Genomic DNA, 23,508 nt, shown 5'->3' on the forward strand with positions numbered 1-23,508 from the left:
TAAATAAATGAATGAATAAATAAATAAATAGGTTCCATATTTTTTTGTGTGTGTAACATACAGTAACTTGTAAATTAAATACACACGTGTGCAAGTGCACACATACACCTACAACTAAAGATTGGGCATACATTCATCAGATAAATCACTCAAGTATTTGACCATTAGAGGGCAGCAACTATTAGGGAATTTTGTTATTCTCCCCTTCAAAGAACAATTAACCATTGGTAATATTTTGCTGTTTGAAAGAACGTAAAATTATGTTTTATTTCAATTTCAAATGAAAATGTTTATGTGTATATGATTTCAATACATAGATTAAGTCGATCCATATTTATAAGCAAAATTTTCTCATTTTTTTCCTCTTAACATTTTTCGATTGTATTTCTGTCAGAAATTCTTAGCAATGTTTATGTCTTTTCCATTAGACCTTAAATCTCTCCTTATGATCATCCAATAAGTGCTCTTAAGCATTTCTTAGAAAGTCAGAAAGCTTTATGAATAGGTAGCAAAACCAGCATAGTGACCTGGGCCTCATCAGACTAGAGTCCTTGAGTTTATTTTTAATAGCATTTCCTCCATCAACTTAATTGACCAACTAACTTTTATTCTTTTGTTATGCAGTTAAATAAATTCAGAATTTTTGTCTTCCTTCAAATCAAGCCAGTGTAGGTGCTCCTAAACTGAATCCACAATTTAAGATTATTGTTTTATTGTCATCTTTCTTGGCCTATAGCATTTGACAGAAACAGGGGAATTGGTAATAGATTGCCACATATGATACCATGCTGTTTATTTTGGGCATCATTTAAACGGTTCATCTCCTTTTCCTTATTTCTGCATTTTTATTAAGAAAAAAATGAAATTTTAAGGACACTGCTTGGTGTATTTCACATGGCTTATTTTTTACACAAAATTGTTTTGAACAAAGGGCCCATTTGTGTATGTTTAATAAACAATTTATCCTGAGTTTTTTATCTTCCTACTTTCCTGACCATATACAGGTGGCTTTCAGGAGCGTCCATAGGCAACAGGTGTGTTCCACTGAGGGCAGAAATGGCATGGCCTTACCTCTGCATGCTAACTTTCCTCTGTGGAGTTCTCTTAAGATAGTTCAGTCTTCAGAAGGACTTCAATGGAATGCTCTAGCAAATGCAGTAAATGTCGCTTTCTACTTCTGACAACACCACTAATGAATCCTGGTCCTGCTAATTAAAAATTTGTAATAAAGGAATCTAAACTATATGATAACAGTCTAATAACTCACTAGAACTACATACTTTCAGTTAAAATTGAAATTTTAATTTTATACCAATTTTATTTTAATTTTTTTAATGCTTATTTATTTTTGAGAGAGAGAGAGAGACAGACAGAACGTGAGTGGGGCAGGGGCAGAGAGAGAGAGAGGGAGTCAGAATCCAAAGCAGGCTCCAGGCTCTGAGTTGTCAGCACAGAGCTTGACATGGGGGGGTCGAACCCACGAACTGCGAGATCGTGACCTGAGCCGACGTCAGATGCTTAACTGAGTGAGCCACCCAAGAATCCCTTTTTTTTTTATTTATTAAAGTAGGATTCTTTGTATTCTAATTAAGCCTACCAATTTATTTTCTTCTATATATTTAAAACTAGACTATAGTCTATTTAAAAATTTATTAACAACAATTTTTAAATTAATTTCTCTTAAAGCAATAGGGTTCTAACATATCTCTAGATATTCATAGAAAAATGTTGAATTGACATAGATAATGATATATGGTGTTTCAGTAATATGGGACTGATTTTGTTCACGTTGAGAATGTTATGGTCATAGTCTACTTTGATCATCAAAGCAATTTAGTATCATGTTATTATAGCAGTATTCCTATACATTTCATAAGATTCCTACATAACCCTTAATATTTTACTGAACAGATTTCTACATAGGCATGAAAAGATGGTTTTGGAAAAAAATTAAAATTTAATAATTATACAATAATTATATAGTAATGTTAAAAAGTGTGGAGTTGCCTATCCCTAATGAGACAGTGCTATTGAATATAACATAGGCACCAGCATTTTCTTATCATTTCCATGAGGGTTAAACAAATCTTAAGTAAAACTTTGTTGCTTCAATATCCCCTAATAACTTTCTGTCACCAGTATTAAATATCTCATAAGAAGGTTAATATAATTTTTTAAATGCAAACAGAGTATTGAAATCTGTATTTATTCTTCCATAAATAGACTTATGAAAGGGAAGACTTCTGTCCTTCAACTTGCTACTTTCTGCAAATGGTACCATCTTTAGTAGGGAAATCACTGAGAGAGTCAACTTTTCAGGGTTCTCAATGACTATTATTTGTCAATAGGTATTTTTCTAATTTAATTAATTTAACTTATTAAAGTTATTAATAGATTATTAAAGTTATTAATAAGTTATTAAACTTATTAACTTTATAGGGGCTCCTGGGTGGCTCAGTCAGTGAGCATCTGACTTCATCTCAGGTCGTGATCTCACACTCTGTGAGTTTGAGCCCCGCATTGGGCTCTGTGCTGGCAGCTCAGAGCCTGGAGCCCGCTTCAGATTCTGTGTCTCCCCCTCTCTCTGCCCCTTCCCTGCTTATGCTCTGTCTCTCTCTGTCTCAAAAATAAATAAAAACATTTAAAAAAATTTTTAAACTTATTAACTTTAATAAAATGTAATTAATTTGCTAGATAATGGCAAGATTTATTTTAATGTATTTTCTTTGCCCCAGTGCCATTTGTCTCCATTTTATTTTTTCTAATAGTTTTTCATTTGAAAACTTCAAGTCATTTGGAATATTATTTACCCTTCATACGTCTACTGTGTTTCTCATTTATTAATAAAATTTATATATGTATTGACTTGAGAATGATTCTTAGGTAATACCTGTGGACAGCACCTCAGAATTGATGCTGAACCACGAATAATTGCCTTCTGTATTTGATTTTCTTTAGTTAATTTGGTATCAATAGTAATGGAGTTTGATCTAATCCATACTTCTCTAGTTTCCCCATAAGAATTTGTGGTGTAACAGATCAAGTATCTTTCTAAGGGCAAGATATACTGTTGTCTACTCCATTTCCTTTATCCCCCAAGCTTTTTCTTCTTTCATTGAAAAAAGAAAGATAGCTTTACAGTTGTTCTTATACATGTTTTGGTACATTTTTAAGGTAATATAGAACCACTTAATCTTTACTTGAATTGTAATTTTAGACATTAGTGTCATTGAGCAATACTTATTAAGTTATATTGAAAAATATCATAAATTAGAAGATAAAGAAACCACTACTATTCTTCCATTTGATTACATACTATATTATTTATATATTATATATAATAAATATGTATATTTTTATATACATTGAAATATTTATATATAAATAATATATATTTGTATATTAATCATCATATACATGAAAGCTTATCTGTCTTTGAAAAAATGTGTATTGGTAAATATGATACAAACATAAGCTCTAGGGACGATATATGTTAATGAAAAGAAATTTATGAAAGAGGTGACTTGTGCAAAAGGTTTTATCTATCTTATTTCTCTCTCTATCCTCAAGTGCCTAGAACAGTGACCAAAAGATGAGGGCTCAGTCTGTTGAATGATGGAGTGAATCAGTGATTATGGGGTCCTAGTCTAGAACTCTTTCTCTACCCTTGAAAGGTCAAACTGTATTGCCTTCAGATTAGAAATTTTGTGGGGAGAGATCAGTCTAAACAGTTATCGTTCTATATATAGATGTACTGAAATGTTTTTGGAAAAGGGGATTCAAAGAATTAGCAAATTCTAGATGGCTCAGTTAGTTAAGTGTCCGACTCTTGGTTTCAGCTCAGGTCATGATCTTGCAGCTTTGTGGGTTTGAGCCCTGAATTGGGCTCTGCACTGGCAGCATGGAGCCTGCTTGGGATTCTCTCTCTGCCCCTCCCCTGCTCGTGCTGTCTCTGGCTCTCTCAAAATAAATAAATAAACTTAAAAAAAACCAAAAAAAAATAGCAAAATACAGTTGTATCCATTTCATGTTTATCTCCCAGTTTTCTGAGCACAAGTTTTACTACCAGGCTGAACATGAAAATCTTGGTTGCAATAATCAAATAATATGCTCTTAGGCAAGAATGACTCACTCATCCATCTAGCCATTAACCATTATAAACATTTAGAAATATTTACATTAGTACAATGTCTAGGTTTTTTTAATGATTACTTTATAGAGACAAAGGATAAAAAGCCTATGGAATGAAAACTCCATACATTTCTTATATGGTTAATGTAAAACATAATTACATTCACTAGTTTTAAATAATATTTGTGGGAGCTGTGACATTAATTTTCAGTTCCTTTTTGTTATCTTAAAAGGGAAAAAAGGTCATTCTCTATTTATATTATACCCCTAATGTGCCTCTGTTCTAAATGGTATTTGCTAAAACTATACTAATGTGAAACAGCTTAGGGAAATGAATTCAATGTTTTACCACATTGATCATAAGGGGTATATTATTTTCTTTCCTGAAAATTTCATTCAAGGTTCCTTACATTCCTTTCATTCAAGGTTCCATATTATATTTATAGATCACTTTATAGATCAGCAAACTTAGGAGAAGAGTTAATTAGCTATTCATAATCACACAAGGAGCCATAAACAAAAAGTAGACAAAAGCCAAGGGCATCTTTATCCTTGATCTATTACTCCTGTGGCACTGGGGAGTTTACTGGATGGCACTTTTGGTCACTTTCTAACTAGAATTTAAGTACTTGGTGCTTTATTTTAACCAGTTATTAGTTTGTTTCTGTTTTTTTTTTAATTGCTGCAAGAGTGAGGGAGTCCAAAATTAGAAACTCACATAATTCATTTGTAAAGCCAGCAGACCAAAATCAAACAACTCTTCAAACAACCTCATGTAAAAAGTTAAAAGGCAACCTAATTGAATTTACCCACTACATATCATTGCATTCAGAGTCTTACGGATATTATTTTTCAATATGTTATTATAATCTTTATAAAGCCTTCAAGGTTTCTACTGTGCATTAATCATCCATAAACAGCTTTCTTTGGGAAGTTATTTTATTAATTAATATGTTTCAAACAAATATTATGACATTTTAATTTGAGGAAATTGTTCCACGTTATCCTATTTTTATACACATTTTTGAGAACAAAATGTAGAAATTCAACTTTACCTGTGTCTTTAAAGAATCTTACACATATTCAATTGTTAATAAATAGTAAATTGTTTTAGTCTATTTTCTAATAGACTTTCTTGTGAATCTTAAATTTTGAGCTAAGAACTTAAGGAATTTTTAAAATTTAATAATATACTTTAAACTGTTTCCCTCTTTATTCATTTTTTTAGTTCCAGGTGCAATATTTGATTTACAAGTTGCAGAAGTAGAAGCTACACAAATAAGAATTTCTTGGAAGAGACCACGACAACCAAATGGAGTCATTAACCAATACCGAGTCAAAGTGTTAGTTTCAGAGACAGGAGTAATTTTGGAAAATACTTTGCTCACGGGAAAAGATGAGGTATTGCACTTTCATGTCACCTCTTAGTGATCCCTTTCTTTTGGTTCTAGCCCTCATAATTTGGAAACGTTTCCAGCATTCAAACATAAAATATTTGATAAGCATCATGGTTACAAAGTGAAGTAAATTTGGGCTATGTTGATAATCTAGCGAGGCCATATTTCCTTTTAGAATATATATTATTAGTTAAATGCTATTATTCTTTTTCAGCATATAAAATGTTAATTGAGCAATTAAGCAGGACTAAAGGAGCTTCCATAAGTGAATATTATTATGGTAATTCAGTTAACTAATTGTTTAGAAACTCCTGTTATGATTTAAACACTCCTTCCAGGCTATGCTGGCAATTTGAAATGGTTGCCAGTGAAAGGCACAGTAATTTAGCAGTTGTTGTTGACAAACGACTTGTCCTGTTCAGTCATTGGAAAATGACTCTCTCTCTGCCCCTCCCCTGCTCACACACTCTCTCTCTCTCTCAAATAAATAAATGTAAAAAATTAAAAAAAAAAGAACCAAACAGAGTATGTTTGATTAAAGAAAGTAAATGACTAAATAAAGGAGATTAAATCATTCATAGACATAAAATAAGAGGACAATGTGTTTGCCACTATTCACAATGGAAGTCTTATCCCCCCCCCCCTTTTTTTTTTGGTTAGAAGTACAGGCCTCACTGGTTTCCCTTACCTGTCTTTATTTACCTTACCCAGCCAGCTATTCACCTGTAGGTTTAAGCCTCCAGATTAGTCACATCCAGGTATGGGTACAAAAATAAATGTACTTAGTACCAATGAGTGCAGCAATCACTGGGCCTTGCAGACACTACCTGATGGCTATTCAGCAGTTGGCCTCTACTGTTTTGGTCCAGAATCACTGTTTTTTTTCTAGCTATTTTTTCTGTGCTATTATTTTTCCCCATACATATTGTCCACTCTATTTCTAGTCTCAGCCTTCTTCCACTTCTCGTACCTACTTGAAAATTGATGTTACTATGTTCTCAATGCTCTCTGGCTGCCCAGGATTTATTGCTCCAAATTGTTCACCATCTCCAGCCCAGGATTAAAATTCAATCCTATGTTTACTCCTTTTCTGTGTGCAAAAGATGTGAGTTATACTTTCTTTAATACTCTAGTTGACAACTCAGACGAAGGGCAAAAGTTTAAACCTTTGCTCCTGCTAAGATAGTCTTAAATTAGATAGTTAGCTGTTTTGGGACTGGGTGACAGCTCTCCCACTTCTGTTAATGACATCTGTTGAATAGCCAGCCACACATGTTTTTCTCTTGAAGCTAAGACGTTCTAGAAAGGCTTCTTTGTGATTCTGTCTCTGTTGACATAGCTTGTAATCCCTGTGATATACGGAAAAGGACATGAGCTTTGGGGTCATATAAATCTGGGTTTATATCCTGGTCACTTAATGGGCTCCACAGTAGAGAGATTGAGAGCATGGACCTAGGAGACAGAATGCTTGGGTTTAAACCTTTGTTTTGCCATCATGGCTAGTTTAACCTTAGGAAAGTTGGCCTGACCCTTCTGATCTGTACAGTTTGTTCTTCTCAAAGATAGAGATTATAAGAGTCCCTATGACAAAGGTATTAATAATTACTTAGTAGATTAATGTGCACAAAAGAGGTAGAACTATACCTGGCATATGGTAAGTGCTATGCTACATAATTGTGACCTGTTGTGATTATTAACGATGGCATTGAAACTTTCACCCCGTTTGACATTCATTATTAGCTTCCTTATCCTCTCTCAATAAAAGGAAACATAACACTTCTCCTTATTTCTATGATGGCATCTTTCTTTATTAGATCAGGCCCATTATTGGTATTTTGGCTCTCCCATGTGACTGGTGTTTGGGTTCATCTTTCAGGAAGTTGATGTAGCAGAGGCTCTAAATCCCAACTGACTTGGGTCCTAGTCCTGGCTCTCCCCTTTTCTAACTCTATAACCTTGGACAAGTCAAATTTTGGAGATGTGGTACCCTCATTTTAAAAGCAGGGCTTATACACCCACCTTACAGGGTGAGAAGTAAGGGAGATAATAGATGCCATCTCTGGTTTAATGTGTTCATTTATTATCCTTTTTTCTTGACCTTGATACAGGATAAGGACTCTTTCCTTTCATTCACTCTGACTTTTCAAAGTATGGCCTCCACACCCTTTCACAAGAATTCTCTTAAATCCCTGAAATCTTGTTAGAACTCACCAGTGACATCTAAGTGTCAAATAAGGTGGTTGTATATTTTTAAGTGTCCCCATCTTCCTTGTCTCCTCCAAAATCCATCTTTCTGTCCTCCCAGTCTCCAGCTTTTTACTTTTTTCTCCCTCATGCTTCCTCCAATTTCATATGCTGTAACTTTGTAAAACTTTGGTCTTGTTTAATGAAAAAAAAAAAATGAAAAAGCTAGTTCTCCTATAATTTTTTAACTCCTTCATTATAAAGATATTCCAGACAGTTCTGTTTTCAGCCATCTCATTACACATTTTTTTAAAGTTCATTTATTTATTTTGAGAAAGGGGTGGTGAGGAAGGGCAGAGAGAGAGAGACAGAGGGAGAGAAAGAATTCCAAGCAGGCTTTGCGCTGTCAGTGCAGAGCTCCACGTGGGACTTGATCTCATGTGCTGTGAGATCATGAAGTGATCTGAAATTAAGAGTCAGATGCTCAACCAGCTCAGCCACCCAGGTGTCCCTCATTACACCTTTTGATGATCTCACAATTTTAATCACAGCTTCCCACCTGCACTATTCCTTTGCTTTGCTTTCTACTCTGATCTTTCTCTGACACTATATTCATAATTATAGCCATTTCTAGGGAGGTTCTGTCAGAGTTTATCACATCTAAACTCATTTACCCCTCATAAAAACAAAACAAAACAAAAATCCTTTTGGGGATGGTGGCCTGGTTCATGATCAGAAGGAGGAGACAAAGCTGAGGTGAGGAACAGATACTAGACAGAGATCCTGGGACAGTGATGGAGATCTATGAATGTTTTCACAAGACACCTAAGAAGAAAGTCTGTCCAGGCAATTAATAGTTTCAGTTATCAATAACAAGTCCTGGAGAGAGACTAATTTGAAACCTAGACAGCAGACAACTAGGCTTAGGATTCTTTTACCCCTTGGATTACACCACAGATCTCTGACCTGAAGGTCATTGTCTAAGCATTTAGGAGGCCTTTTACATGCCTGATATTTCTCTTTTCAGATCATGGCACCATCCTCCTCTCTGTCATAAAGACTCAAAACCAGGGGACTACCTCTGACTTTGGTTATACTTAGCATTCAATAGTCATTCAATGTTAAACCAGTTATTATTACCTCCAAAGGGTGACCTTCGTATATCGTATTTCATTACTGTGTCTCCACCCCAGCTCAGGATTGCATACTCTCTTGCCTGGACTGTTGTTACCTTACTACATTAGTTTTCCATTGTTGTATAACAATTTGCCACAAATGTAATTGTTGTGTAACAATTTGCTATAAACTTAAGACAACTAATTTATTTATTATCTCATGGCTTCTGTGGGTCAAAAAGCCAAACAGCTTAGATGGATTCTCTACTTAGGGTCTCATAATGCTGCAATCAAGGGCTGATTGTGCTGTGTTCTCATCTGGTGGCTTGACTGGGAAGAAGCCATTTCCAGGCTCATGCAGAGTTTCAGCAGATTTAATTTCCTTGTGACTGCAGAACTGAGGGCCTCAGCTTCTTGTTGGCTCTTTGACTGGAGACTAGACTTAGTTCCAGCTTGTAGAGGCCTCCCACAGTTTTGCCACAAGGATTGTCACAACATGGCCATCTACTTCATTATGCCAGCAAGCAGAATCTATATAGTGTAATATAGTGTAATATAATCATGGGAATGCTATCCTCTCACCTTTGCCTTATTCCATTGGTTAGATGAAAATCATCCTTCCCTTGCAACAGGAGGGGATTATACAAATGCATGAATAGCAGGAGGTAGGAATAATAGGGGGACCACCTGAGAGACTGTCCACCACAGTCTCCCAGCCAACTATTTTATATTTCACAAATCTATTAGAATAATCCTTCCAGATTTAAATATATTACTTAAATTAGAGACAAAACCAAATAAGACTTGAGAACAGATGGGGAAAGTATATATCTATTTAAGAAATCTAACTCCTCAGTATCATAGCAGAAAGTCAATAGATACTATCTGAAATAATTGAGTCTTAACAGAGCAGTATAAGAATATTATTTAGTGATTGTAGAGGTAAACACCATGTGTATATCATGATGTATATTGTGTATATCATGATGATGAAACTCAAGAAGTATTAACTTATAATCATCTTATGCTAGGCTTCATCTGATCTCATTACCCTTATTGAAATTATTTTTCCAGTGTCCTCTAATGGTTTGTTTCTTAATAAATAGCGGTTATTGAAACATGCTGAAACATGTATAAGATTTTACTTTCAATATTTAAGCAAATACTTGAAAAATATACTAGAAAATTTAATCTCAGTGTTTGAAGACTTTTATTTAAACTTCCAAATTTATGTATGAATCTCATGTATAACATACCTAATAAATCATTGGGAATCCAGCCTCTGCTAAAATATTTGATGAACTCTGATAATAAGGTACTTGCTATCACAGAATCAACTCCTCTTCTATGTACTTTAAAATATTCTTCTTTATGGCCTCTCAGGCATGTATTTATTAAGTAATTATACAGTTCCCGGCAGTCTGTTAGGTCAGAAGATAAACAGATGAATAAGAAACTACCCTATTCTTTACCTGGTTTGAATGGAACTACTTGTCTTCTAATGTTTACCAGTTTGTCCCATGTCTCCTCTCTAGACCCACATGGTAGATTATAGTGCCTTTGAGCTTGGAATTTGGAACCAGGGAAATGTGTTTCAATCCTACCTCTGTTGTGACTAGTGTTGTGAACTTGAACAGGTGACTGTAAAATGGAGGGTTTTTTTTTTTAATTTTTAAAAGTTTTTACTTATTTGTGAGACAGAGAGAGACAGAGCATGAGCAGGGAAGGGGCAGAGAGAGAGGGAGACACAGAATCTGAAGCAAGCCCCAGGCACTGAGCTGTCAGCACAGTGCCCGACACGGGGCTAGAACTCACAGACTGCGAGATCATGACCTGAGCCGAAGTCGGACGCTTAACCGACTGAGCCACCCAGGCGCCCCTGGAGTTCTTGATACCTAACTCTTTGGGCTATAATGAAGTGATATCACATGGGTGAAACTACTTAGCACTGTATTTGACACATAATAGTTTTCAATGTTAGTGTTTGTAGTAGTAACAGCAATATACAATGATTTCATTTTTTATCATTTGAAGATGATGGCCATGCTTTCCCTAAGGATTAACGTCCTCAGTTTCTCATCAGCTATGATTTCTAGATCCTTCATATTATTGATTAGTCTCCTGTGTATATTTTCCAGTTTGTTAATGAGTCTCTTAATCAGCTGAACACAGTATTCCATATGTAATTTGATTAGATCCAAATTGAGAAGAACTATTTTCTTCTTTAATGTTCATTTCCCACTTATATCAATGCAAAGAATAAAATTAATTTCTTTGTAAGGCTCATTCCACTTAGACTGAAGTCTGTAAAACCCTAAAGTTATCTCTCCATGGACTACTCTTAAGTTGAATTTCACACTCAGATCTCATCCTGTACTTGTTCTTCTGGTATAATCCTGGGGCATTTTTTCCCCAAAGACACCATCTTACTGCCTAGTGTTACAAATTTCTGAGATTCATACAGATACATCTGTTCATCTGATGTGTTTCACAATTATATCAATATTTGTCATTCGTGAACCTGAGAAGAAAGCCAGCTGAATGCTTTATCAATTGCTGTGGAATGAAGCTGACAGGACTCAAGAGTAGTTTAGGAATGCTTGAGATAAAGTTTACTTTGTGGACCATTAGGAACAGAAACAGAATTAAGCTTTAAGAATTAGTCGCCCAAATAACATAAAATACCCATTAGATTTCCAAACACATGCTAATTGCAAACTTTTCTTTTTGCCACAGCTTAATAACAGATAGCATAAATCATGTTATAGTCTATAATAAAATATAGAAGCATTTCTTAAGAATAAGTCAAACATTTCATTAATTCAATCCAGTAAACTTTTAGTGAGTCTAAATTGATAGATATAATAGAGATTAAAAAAATAAAATCACATTAGCTGTAATGAAGGTTATTACATGTAGAATCAGGTTGGTTTATACAGATGGATTAGGAATTTAACTCCAAAGAACTTCTACTTCTTTCACATAAATTCCAAGGATTCCTGGGTAGCATATGAGAGGCCTTTCATGTTGATGAACTGTGACATTCCCTAACTGTTGTGCTCAACCAGGGGAGATTTTTGCTATCCAGTTGGCAATTCCTGGGGACGTTTTTCTTTGTCACAATTGGGGAGATGCTTCCAGTGGGTGGGGACCAAGGATGCGGCTAAACTTCCTACAACAACAAAAAAAATTATTTAACACAGACTGTCAGTAGTGCTGAGGTTGAGAGCCCTGGACTAACTCAATGAGTCTAAAACCTTTCGGAGTTGCAGTGGGCCTCTTTTCCCTTCCATTTCCCTCATCTCCACTTCAGCCCCTTCCAATTACTTTCTTAAGTTCTAGTTCTTTCCCATAATTTTTGCCCATAAAATATTTTTTTCATCCTTTGTAAAACCCAATATCAAATGCCTTTTTAAAGAGGCGAAGTGTGAGAAATATTCATGGCATGGCCCTCTCAGTGGTAACTAATAACATTCTGGGTTGTTACAAAACTGATGTTCAAATCATTGCCCTAGTTAGGAAGGGACTTTCCAAAATACCAGAATTTGGGAGAAATTCAGATAGAATTATTGAGGTCAGCTCTTACATTGAAATGGCATTTGTCAACAGAGATGATTAACTTAGCTAATTGATGGGATGCTATGGCTTAACTTTCAATAATTTATCTGACATGGAGTATAAAATATTGGGAGATTGAATGCAAAATTATAGTTCACGGGAAAATTGTTTGTACTACCTCATTGTACCTTCTGTAGTACTTTGTATACAATAGATTCTCAAAGAGTGACTGATTGATAGTGGAAACAGCTGTGTGGTTCAGGCATAAACTATTGACTGGAATACCAGAGCATCTCTGAATTATGTGTTTGTGATTCATGCCCTTCCTGATTTCCCTGTGGAGGCAGAGCTGAAGTGAGCCTTTGGAAGATAGAAGACCTTTAACTTGTCCAGTATTGAGTTCCCTATCCAGAGTTCTTTATCACAACATTTTTAGAATAGATCCTATCGGTGTCCCCCTGCTTTTCATCACAATATTTTTCTGGCTAACGATGTAACAAAATTTAGATAATTTTATTTTATAAATATCATTTGGAGAACTAGCTTTCCTTAGATCTTTTCTCCATTCTTTTATCTCTCAGAAAAGTTATATTTAAACGGCCTGTCTTTGTAGATGATTACACAAACTGCCTAAAAGTTCCTTGCCTTCTTGAGATTTTCCTGAGCACCTCTTACTTTTTTTAAATACTAAATATTGATGTTATTTAGAAGTAAAAACCCTGTTTTTGGCTCTAGGATAAAGATACACCCCCCCCCCAAAAGTAAGATAATTAACAGACAGGTTTACCAAAAGTTAGACATAAATAAAACCTTTATATGTATTATAAATTTTGAGGGTACAAGAGCATGGAGTTGGGAAAGAATAAAATAATTTTCTTTTTTTTCAAAATGGGTTTTTGAGGTTAGCTTTGAAGCAGAACTTGAAAGGGAATAGACCAAAAGCGGGTAGTTCTTGCAGTGTTTTCTATTTTTTCAAAATGATTTTATCTTGGAAAATTTTGAACAGATATGAGTAGAGAATGTAGTAACCCCCTATTTGCCCATCACCTGGATTCAGTAATTAACTTCCTGCCATTCTTGTGCCAGCTGTTTCCTATTGTTGCTGTTGCTTGGATATATTTTAAGATAAATTCCAGACTTCATTTTGTTCCTCCATGCCTAACTAAGAACAAATCTCTAAAAGTCATGGACATTTTGGTTCATACAGTGATTCCATCCTCACAACTATCAGAATTACTAATATATCTTGGTATCATCTAATATCTAGAACATATTCAAATTTCCCTGATTGTCTTCAAAGCCTATGTTGGTATGTATATATACGTATATATGTATTTATGTATATATGTATATATACGAATTAGAATCCAGAGTCTACACATTTCATTTGGTTGTTAAGTTTCTTAAGGCAACATTTACTTCGATTAATGTTTACTCTTATTTTCAAGGTTGAAAAACTACACAAAATACCTAATTCTATTTGGACCAAATACCCTTTCCTCAATTAGTTATGCTGTGTTGGGAAGGCGAAGGGAGAGAGTCACCTTGCTATCCAAATAGAAACTCCTACTGTATCTATCTGTAATGTGCCCTGATATTTTCACTTCAGTGTCTGTTACTTTGGTGAACTTGACATGTGTGAAGTACATTATGGGATCCAGGAGCAATTGCAGGTACTTAAAATATTCGTTAGGCCGAGAGCCTTGGAAAGGCTGTTTAAAAGCTATTACCATGCAGTTCTGTTCTGTCTATAACTTCAACTGATTATAGATAAATTACCATTATTGATGTATCAAGCAGGCATGCAGGCCTCTTATACCTCATATACAAATGAGAACACACAGAGAACCAAAACATATTTTAATAAGGCAGTATGCCTAAAACACTTAGTTTTGAGGGTGGATAGTTTTAAAATAGTCTAGTTATGAAACCTTTGTATAAGGATGTCTAATTTTATAATAAAGTAACTAACTCCAATCAGAAACAAGTGTCTCCTTCATTCAAAAATATGACATTGATCTCTTAAGATAATGGAGTGATGAGAATGTGTCAAAATGATGCAGGAATTTAGTAGCTTTAGAATGAAATCTGGGAATGTAATGGAGACAGTAGTCATGGAAATAATATTATCTTTTTGCAAAGCATGATTCCAAAGTTACTAGTTTTCTTTAAATACTTGAGTGAAGTATTTAAGTGTAGCTTAACAACAGCTATTAAGTGTAGCTGTTACAAATGGTCATTGTAAATGTCTGTTTTTAATTACAGTATATAAATGATTCCATGGCTCCAGAAACTGTGAACATAGTAGAGTCAATGGCAGAATTATTTGAGGGTTCAGCAGAGATATCTTCAGACCTGTACTCGCTTGCTTCAGCTATATATAACAGTCATCCACATAACTTTCCTGTGAGGAACAGAGCTGAAGACCAGCATTCGACAGTTGGTAGGTACAATTTTTATGTTCGTTGAAGCATTTTCAACGCCCCAGTACTAGCTAGCACAGATATGAACCTTAGCTTAGAGTTCAACCAAATTATTAATGGTTCACGGGCTAGAGTCAGATTTTTTTCTTCTTCAACTGTTGGATAACCTCATGCAGCAAATGGATATGCCACACAGGCAGGAGCTGGCCCCTCCTAACCCATTTGACCTTCCTCCTAGAGAAAGTAGCACCCTAGAGTCTTTGGCCAAGCTGCATAGACAATCAGTTATTACAGTTGCCAAAGCAGGTGTGATGGGGAGGGATTAACATATCTTCAAATCATTTACAGGCCTCACACTCTCTGCAGCTTTTGACTAATAGGTTTTCAAATGTCACTAAAGGTAAATAGGTCAGAAAGTTACAACCTAGTGCATGGGGTGATAAACAGGTGTAGGTGACCCCAGTGACGTGGTGATGTCATTAGTATATACACTTGCTTGTCAGGGTCAATGGATCTTACTGTTTCTAAAAGAAGAATGTCATAAATAGCAAATTAAAAATATTTGGTTACACAACACAGATCTGAATGACTCTCTGGTCACTCTAAAATGCTAAGTTAGAAGAACATTTTTCTCATTGCCTTTTTTTCTGTTTAGTTGTTGTTTCATTCCAAATTAGAGGTGTTATTTTGTTGATGGAATAGTCAACTATATCACATTACATTCAATATGTGTTTTTTCATTTACTGATCGATTTTTTTCCTGTGCAAAGATGAGCAACACTAAAAATTAAGAAGCCTACAATTTCTGATACAGACGTTTCCTTGAGTACCTTGTTTGGCCTAATTTTTATTTAACATTGTTGGAAGCATATATTCTTAATAAAAAAAATAGCATTACTTGAAATCCTTATTCAGACATATTTATGTGTCAGTTACCCAAGCATGCTTGCTTTAAAGCTCCATGGGCTTTAATAAAGGTATGGAGATCTTTAATTCCAAATAAAAGTCTCATTTCTATAACATTCACTTGCTACATAGCATTGGCTTATAACATTTTAATTCGTTATATTACCTAGTCTTTCATTTAATAAAATTCCTAGCTCGTCCCTTTGAGAAGGTTTTGTTTTCTCATTAATCTCATATTCCAGGATGTATTTATTATTAATTATGCGTGTTTATTATTTATACATATTTTTATTATTTCATTTAAAGGAGTACACGAAGAAATTAATGGCGAATGTGAAATCAAGTTTAAGATTTCACTCTGTGAGGAAACATAATTTTGATCATAATTTTTTTAAACTGATTTCAAATAGGAACTGCAAGGAATCTGTATATCACTGACGTTTCTGCTGAGCAGCTGTCTTATGTTATCAGAAGACTTGTACCTTTCACTGAGCACATGATTAGTGTATCTGCTTTCACCATCATGGGAGAAGGACCACCAACGGTTCTTAATGTTAGGACACATGAGCAAGGTAAGAATGTATTTCCTTTGAAGTAATTACCTACAAATATTGCTCTTACACATTATAATACTTTTTTTTTCTTTCATTCACATTAATTGTTCATTCTTCTTTACAAGTGCCAAGCTCCATTCAAATTATAAACTATAAAAATATTAGTTCTTCATCTATTTTGTTATATTGGGATCCTCCAGAATACCCCAATGGAAAAATAACTCATTATACAATTTATGCAATGGAACTGGATACAAACAGAGCATTCCAGATGACCACTACAGAAAACAGCTTTCTCATAACAGGTAGAACAATCTTTTTTAAAACATTCCTGTTCTGATGAAAATATGCATCTTTCTGCCTTGAACACTGCCGGACACGTGCTGCATCATTTCAGACTTCGTTGTGCTGTGCTGCCGTGGATATCTTGAAAAATACGTGCATGAGTAACTTGATTAGATGGTTTTTTTAATCTATATTTATCTGCAAAGAAATGACATCATCAGGTTACAAGTATCATAGGTATATGTTTAACACAGGGAACTTTAGGGGCGCCTGGGTGGCTTGGTCGGTTGAGCGTCCGACTTTGGCTCAGGTCATGATCTCACGGTCTGTGAGTTCAAGCCCCACGTCGGGCTCTGTGCTGACAGCTCAGAGCCTAGAGCCTGTTTCAGATTCTGTGTCTCCCTCTCTCTCTGCCCCTCCCCTGTTCATGCTCTGTCTCTCTCTGTCTCAAAAATAAATAAACGTTAAAAAAATTTTTTAAACACAGGGAACTTTATATCTGTTACATCGAAATGAAGTGTTACGAGCTTGAATGAATGAACGCACCTGAAGGAACTCACCTGACATAGTGTTTGTGCCAAGTCAACACAGTCCTTGCAATGTGCCAAAAATAATTGTTCAGCTTCAGATCATTGCCCTAATATTGAGGAAAGAACTAAAATACCACCAACGTGGAAATACCCTCAAGCCCAAGGAATTTGGGGAGAATGGGATTATAAGGAAAGTGACTTGGAGAGCCAGTCTCCCAAATAAATTATTTTCACTAGTCCTATGTCAGATGGCCCTAAAATAAGAATTTTATTTCACAATCTTTGAACAAATTACCTGTTGTCATTATAGGGTTAAAGAAATACACAAAATATAAAATGAGAGTGGCTGCCTCAACCCATGTTGGAGAAAGTTCTTTGTCTGAAGAAAATGACATCTTTGTGAGAACTCCAGAAGATGGTAAGAATTTCAGGTGCAATTTTAATAAAAAGTAACTAGTGGTTTTGCATGCTTACTGACATCTACTGTCTGTCTTTAGTGTCTGAAGCAATAAGCATGAAAGAATACATGTATTTAAAATTTTGTTTTCATCCTTCAGAACCAGAATCATCACCTCAAGATGTTAAAGTTATTGATGTTACTGCAAGTGAAATAAATTTGAAGTGGTCACCTCCTGAGAAACCTAATGGGATTATTGTTGCTTATGAAGTGCTCTATAAAAATAGGGATACCTTGTTTATGAAGAACACCTCAACCACAAACATAATTCTAAAGGACTTAAAGCCTTACACGCTCTATAACATCTCTGTCAGGTCGTATACCAGATTTGGTCATGGCAATCAGTTGTCTTCTTTCCTCTCTGTAAGGACTTCTGAGACTGGTAAGTTTTTTGTTTGTTGTTTAATAATACATAGTAATGAAAGAAACATGGCTGACAATTGTCATATTGTTTATATTTTAAATAATGTAAAATTTCCTATTCTTTTTGTATAACCCAGAAATTTATCTGTTTTGTTGTTGTTGTTGTTGTTGTTGTTGTTGTTGTTGTTGTTGTTTTCTGGTGAGGTATGGGAAAAGGCTTACTGTGTAAAATTTTAAAGTCTAATTTACATATACAGGAACTCCAAAATAGTACCAGTGAGTTTTTCGAATGAAAGACCTTGAGAAACCAAAGATTCTTTCAATGAACCTGTAAAATTGGAGTTGAATAACCACATGCTTTCAAATTAGGTAAAAGCAGAGACACACTCATAAGAATAGATTCCTCTGCGCCAATGAGGTATATATATAGAAAGAGATGCAGAGTGGGAGCCAGGAAGCTCATGCCTGGTTAAGCCTTGTGCAGGAGGTAGCATTTGACCTGGATCTTAAAGAGTAGGGTAGAATGGATGTTATCAAAGTCTCTGGGCTGAGGGGAGGGAGTATCCCTTCTAAAGGAAATCATGGAAGCAAGGAATTATGCACTTGTGTTTCAGTTTCAGTGATGTTAAGTACAAATAGCATATTTGCTATTTTGCCTGATCTTAGTTTATTGTTTATTTTATGTTTAAAATCATATATTGGCTTAGTTTTTTGTTTAGTTTATGTTTATAATTGTATAATTGGCGCATCACTCTTAAGCCAACTCTGTAATTTATGCTGAGAATTAATAACTAAATGCAAAGTTACTGTTTTGTTCCTACTTTTAAAAAATTAAATATTTATTGAATAGTTACTCATTGAACCGTGTAGAATTACTATTCCTATTGGTCATAAATGGCCAAATATCAGCAATTTCACATGGTTCATCCAGATGCTATATGTGCAGCCCCGTCTCTAACCTTGAGGATCTAGGTACCTAGTAAAGCAACTTATCTTTGACCACGAGCACCTTCTTGAGACTGGTCACTGAAATTAATAAAATGAGATGACACAAAAGAGCCCATAGAGAATGACAATAGTTGTAATTGCAGAAATGAAAGAGTAATGAAAGGAACATTTTATAGCTTTAAGAGTTATCCCTGAAGGTGAAATCTAATTGATGTTAAACTGTATATGGGCATGTTTCATTGCTTTTATTAAAGATATTGTACCTAAAGTAAGTATTTTTTTAAGAAAAAAAAATCTCCTCTTTACCTGATCTAGCTTTATAGTTTACACTGAGTCAAGGAAAGAAAAAAGCATATTTTAGACACCTGCAAAGTGCACTGGGCTCTGCCTTTGGCTTTCATGAAATGTACCTTTTTAATTCTATAATAAAGCGTTAAGATATTATTATCTTCATTGCCTAATGAAAAACAGGTCTGAAGGGTTCATCCCTTCAGTAAATATTTGTAATATGCCAAGCCCTACTGGGAATATAGCACTGTAAAGGAAAATGAATTTCTGACCTCCTAAAGTTAAAATTAATTGGTGGATATTTAATTGCTTAAGGTCACCCAGCTGGTAAGTGATGAAGCTGGAATTGGAACCCAAATTCGTCAGACTGGAAAGCCTATTTCCTTTCACGGTACAATCTGTTTTAGAAGCCATTGATAAAGTTGCTAAATTATAGAATATATCTAGGGTCTCTCTGTTAACTGTTGGCAGTAGTATTTTGCTGCTTGGGCTCTGCATAAGACGAGGAAGGAAAGTAAGTTTCAAAGTTACTGTTATGATATTAAACAATCACTATATGCACGAATGCTTATCAGATACTTCACTACTTAAATGGCCACAGCATCAAGAACATCTTATCTTAATGATTATCTATACAATAATCTTTTGTTGTTGTTTGCTAATTATTACATGCATTCAATCTTTTACTTAGTATTGGAAAATTAACTTTCATTTTATTTTCTGTTGTCTGATCTTAATTCAAAGGCAGGGATAATAAACCTTAAGTGAATGTAAGAATTTAACTTGACATGTAGTTAAAAGTGAGAATATTAGTTTTAGAATGTATCTTAGAAAAATACATAGAACCCTAGATACATAGATGTGGAGACCTAGAAATACTTGAGTGAAATGACTCAAAAATCAGAGTAGATGAGAAGTAATGTTGGGACTTGGAGGTAAGCTTGCTGATCATTTCAAGCCTCCAGAGTGAAGGAGAAAAATAAAGAAGGAAATAACTTACACCGTGGCTCACTAGCTCACCCATTTGGGTGAGTAAAGGGTCATTTTGATACTAGACTCTTCAGAAGCAAAACAGGTCTAATAATAGGGCATAATGTTCAATGTCCACGCTTCTAATTTCTAGCTCTCTGATCTGAGTTAGGATACTCTCGATGTCTTCTCATTCTTCATCTAGATGGAAATGGTGGACAATGAAGTCTACATTAGTGACTTTTTCTATAGTATGTTTGCTACACCAGTTTTAGCTCTTTTTGCAAAAGAGGAAGCTAAAATTTTGAGTAGTCTCAACGTGTCATTTGAAGCAAGATGTATTCAAGAACAACTGTCTATCTGTTACCAAGGCTTCCTATTCTTATTAAATAAATTCTTCCTCTACTGGTATTATAAAAAAACAAGAACTCTCTTTTCAATATTGTTTCATGAGAAATTGAGGGATGTAGTTAGCAATGTGTTAATGCTGCTGGGTAAAATAAATAAATAATTTGTTCACATATTTCTCTTGATTGGGGAATCAGAGTTTACTAATGCCTAGAAGTAAAATACCCTTGTGTTCAAGCAGAAAAGCTCGATACGTTTGATCTCATGAGTGTTTGTGTATGTGTGTGTGTGTTAAGTATGTGCAGTTGACAAACAAATGAAATCAATTCATGCTTTTTTACAGAGTTCAATAATCACATAAAGAACTTTAAGTTCTCATACAAACTACCTTTTGAGGTTCTCTGTGTATTCTCTTTCCTTTTTAAGATATAACTTTATACTAAGCCTTTAACAAAATGCCTTGAATATGTCTGATTTGGGGTAATGACCACTAATGGGTAGTAACTTATGTGTTGATCAAAATTTTGTATAGGACTCTATAATGAATAGCATTTAAAAATTTTTCTACATAATATTAAAACTGTGTATGCCAAACAACAATTTTTAGGCACACTCAAGGTAACTTCCCACTTCTTCTTTTCAGATCATTGTGAACAAACTTGTTTCTTATTTTTATTTTTTAAATAGATTTAGCTTATTCCAACTGTTTGTAACAATTACTTTTTATTCATGAATTATCTATTTTACACAATACTTCTCCAATTGGACACACTGTGCTAGTTCGGAAAACTCTAAGTGCATCATTACTCTCCCAAATCAGTAAGTCATCAAGTCTGTCTTCTTTATTTCCCCTGAACCCAGCACTGGTTATCCCCTAAGGATAAATGAATAAAAATGCAAAGGATATCAGCCTGAGGTCAGGGATGCATATTTATATTCTGACTACTGGTGATAGGCGTGCAAATCCAGAGGGACAACTTAGCAAATTCCAATGAGAATTTTTCAAAATCAAAAGTTATACTGAGTTATTAAGTTCAAGCGTAGCATTACTAAATCCTTTTTTTCTTGCAATTAAAGAGCTATTCACTTCAATCTTACTTGTTTTGCTTAGCTTTGAATTTCTCTCTTGTTTTTAAATATGTTTTATGTCCAGTTGAACATATTTATTTATTCCCTGAACAGGTTTTTGTGGTTTCCATATCATATGCATTGTAGATGCAGCAGTGAGTAAGAGAAAATCCCTACTTTCTTGGAACTTAACATTCTAGAAGTTTTACAGTAAACAAATGCTATATATGATTTTGGTACCAGTGTATTCTAGGAAGAAAAGAAAATCAGGGAAAGAAGAGAGAATTAAGCAGGCTGATTAGTATTGATTAGTATTGATTAGTAAGCAGGCTATCTGAGGTAGAGGACTGAGAGAAGTCCTGTCTGAAGAAACTGTATTTGCCTGGAGACATTAACAATCTGTAGGAGTAAACTAGATGAGATTAAGGAAGAAAAATGCTTCAGAAGGAGAATAGCAATAGCCTGAAGTTCCTAAAGTAGAAAGATACTGTATGTGGTTGAGGAAGAGCAGAGCCTTTCTTTCCTTGGAGTAATCTGAGTTATGTGGAGAGAATTAGCAGATGAGGAGAGACAACCTGGCAAAGGTGGACTGTGCAGATTTTTGGGTGTCATTCTAAGAGGTTTGGAGTTTAATTGTAATGGGTAGCTATTGAAGAATTATGACAAGAACATGATATGATTTGCAGTTTTGGAAGATCATTCCTGACTATGTTGGATTTGGTAGTGAAGGAAAAAAATCACGCTTAATTACTAGGTGTTTGGTTGGAATATCTGGGTGAATGGTGGCGTTGCAGTATTACTTAGCACAATACCTGCGATTTGTTGTCTCATGGCTTCGAAGAATGAAGAGGTGGACACAAAATGAGCAGCCAGCAAAAGTTTAATAGAGTATAAGATTAGAAAGAAAGAATAGTATGGAAGCTGTCTTTACTGAGAGGGGACATTCGAAAGTGAATGTCCCTGACTATAGGCAAGGGTCCTTGTTTTATAAGGTTCTGGTCACCACCCTCCTGCCCCCCCCCTTCCCCCTTGTACCTACTCAGGCTCCACCCTTACTGGCTTGATAGTTCTAGGTGCTGGGTTGTCCATTCCTGATTGGCTCATTTCCATTGTATGAGGGGGGTGGTCTATGGCTATACCATTCCTTTGGGTCATAGATTTTTATGGTCTACTATTTATTTTTAGTCAGGTCTTTTATCAGATTCCTGAGAGAAACCTGCGGGGTAGTAGGTGGTGTCTGTTACATTCTTAAGAGGAACCTTATGCCCTAGGGGGTTTGCTGTGGTAAGGCATTCCCAGCATTGTTCCATTGTATGTGCTTTTCCCCACCCAGGGGCCTCAGGTCCTAATCTTTCCCTTTCTGCCTATTTTATCCTATTCTTTCCCTATTATATTGGTACCATTTACTGAGACAGGGAAGCCTGGAGAAAAGGTCAGTTTGGAGGAAATTCAGTTTTGTTTTGACCATGTTTTAAATATCTGAGTACCTGTCATTAAGGCAATTGGATATGTAAGTTTGAAACTCACAGGAAGAATCCAGAGTTGAATATACAATTTGAATGAATTACCATATCTCTGGTATTCAAAGTCAAGGGATGAGATAAAGTCACATCAGAGGGAGTGTAGATAGAGATGGAAAGAAGACATACACCTATGTCCTATAGACTTGTCCTATACACCTATAGACTACACCTATACACCTATGTCCTATACACCTATAGACTTTGGGAAGTCGAGAGGACTTAGTCAAGGACTAAGCAGAAGTGAGCAGTGGTGAGGTAAGGGGAAAAGCAGAGAAGATTATGTAAGGCAAGTGAATAAATATTTTCAAGTAGAAGGAATTTATTTTTTAGGTCCAATTCTGGTCAGAGTGAAGAGGAGGGCACATAATTAATTAGTGGTATGGCAATATGGAGATCACTGATGACTTCATGATAGTGGGTTTCATGGAAAAAATGGGGGAAAATGCCTAACTAAAGTGAGA

At 35.1% G+C, this 23,508-nt stretch overlaps 1 protein-coding gene across 1 annotated transcript in view; it reads left to right on the forward strand.

Moving 5' to 3' along the window:
• PTPRQ (protein tyrosine phosphatase receptor type Q) overlaps positions 1–23,508 on the forward strand; it is a 199,313-nt gene that overhangs the window by 13,795 nt on the left and 162,010 nt on the right. The window contains exons 9-14 of the mRNA XM_042990863.1: positions 5,360–5,532; positions 14,651–14,828; positions 16,125–16,286; positions 16,394–16,573; positions 17,394–17,501; positions 17,641–17,922. Coding sequence (XP_042846797.1) covers positions 5,360–5,532; positions 14,651–14,828; positions 16,125–16,286; positions 16,394–16,573; positions 17,394–17,501; positions 17,641–17,922 — 1,083 coding nt within the window. The remainder of the gene's footprint in view (positions 1–5,359; positions 5,533–14,650; positions 14,829–16,124; positions 16,287–16,393; positions 16,574–17,393; positions 17,502–17,640; positions 17,923–23,508) is intronic.

The sequence above is a fragment of the Panthera tigris genome, chromosome B4 (assembly GCF_018350195.1).
Source record: "Panthera tigris isolate Pti1 chromosome B4, P.tigris_Pti1_mat1.1, whole genome shotgun sequence".
Taxonomy (NCBI): Eukaryota; Metazoa; Chordata; class Mammalia; order Carnivora; family Felidae; genus Panthera; species Panthera tigris.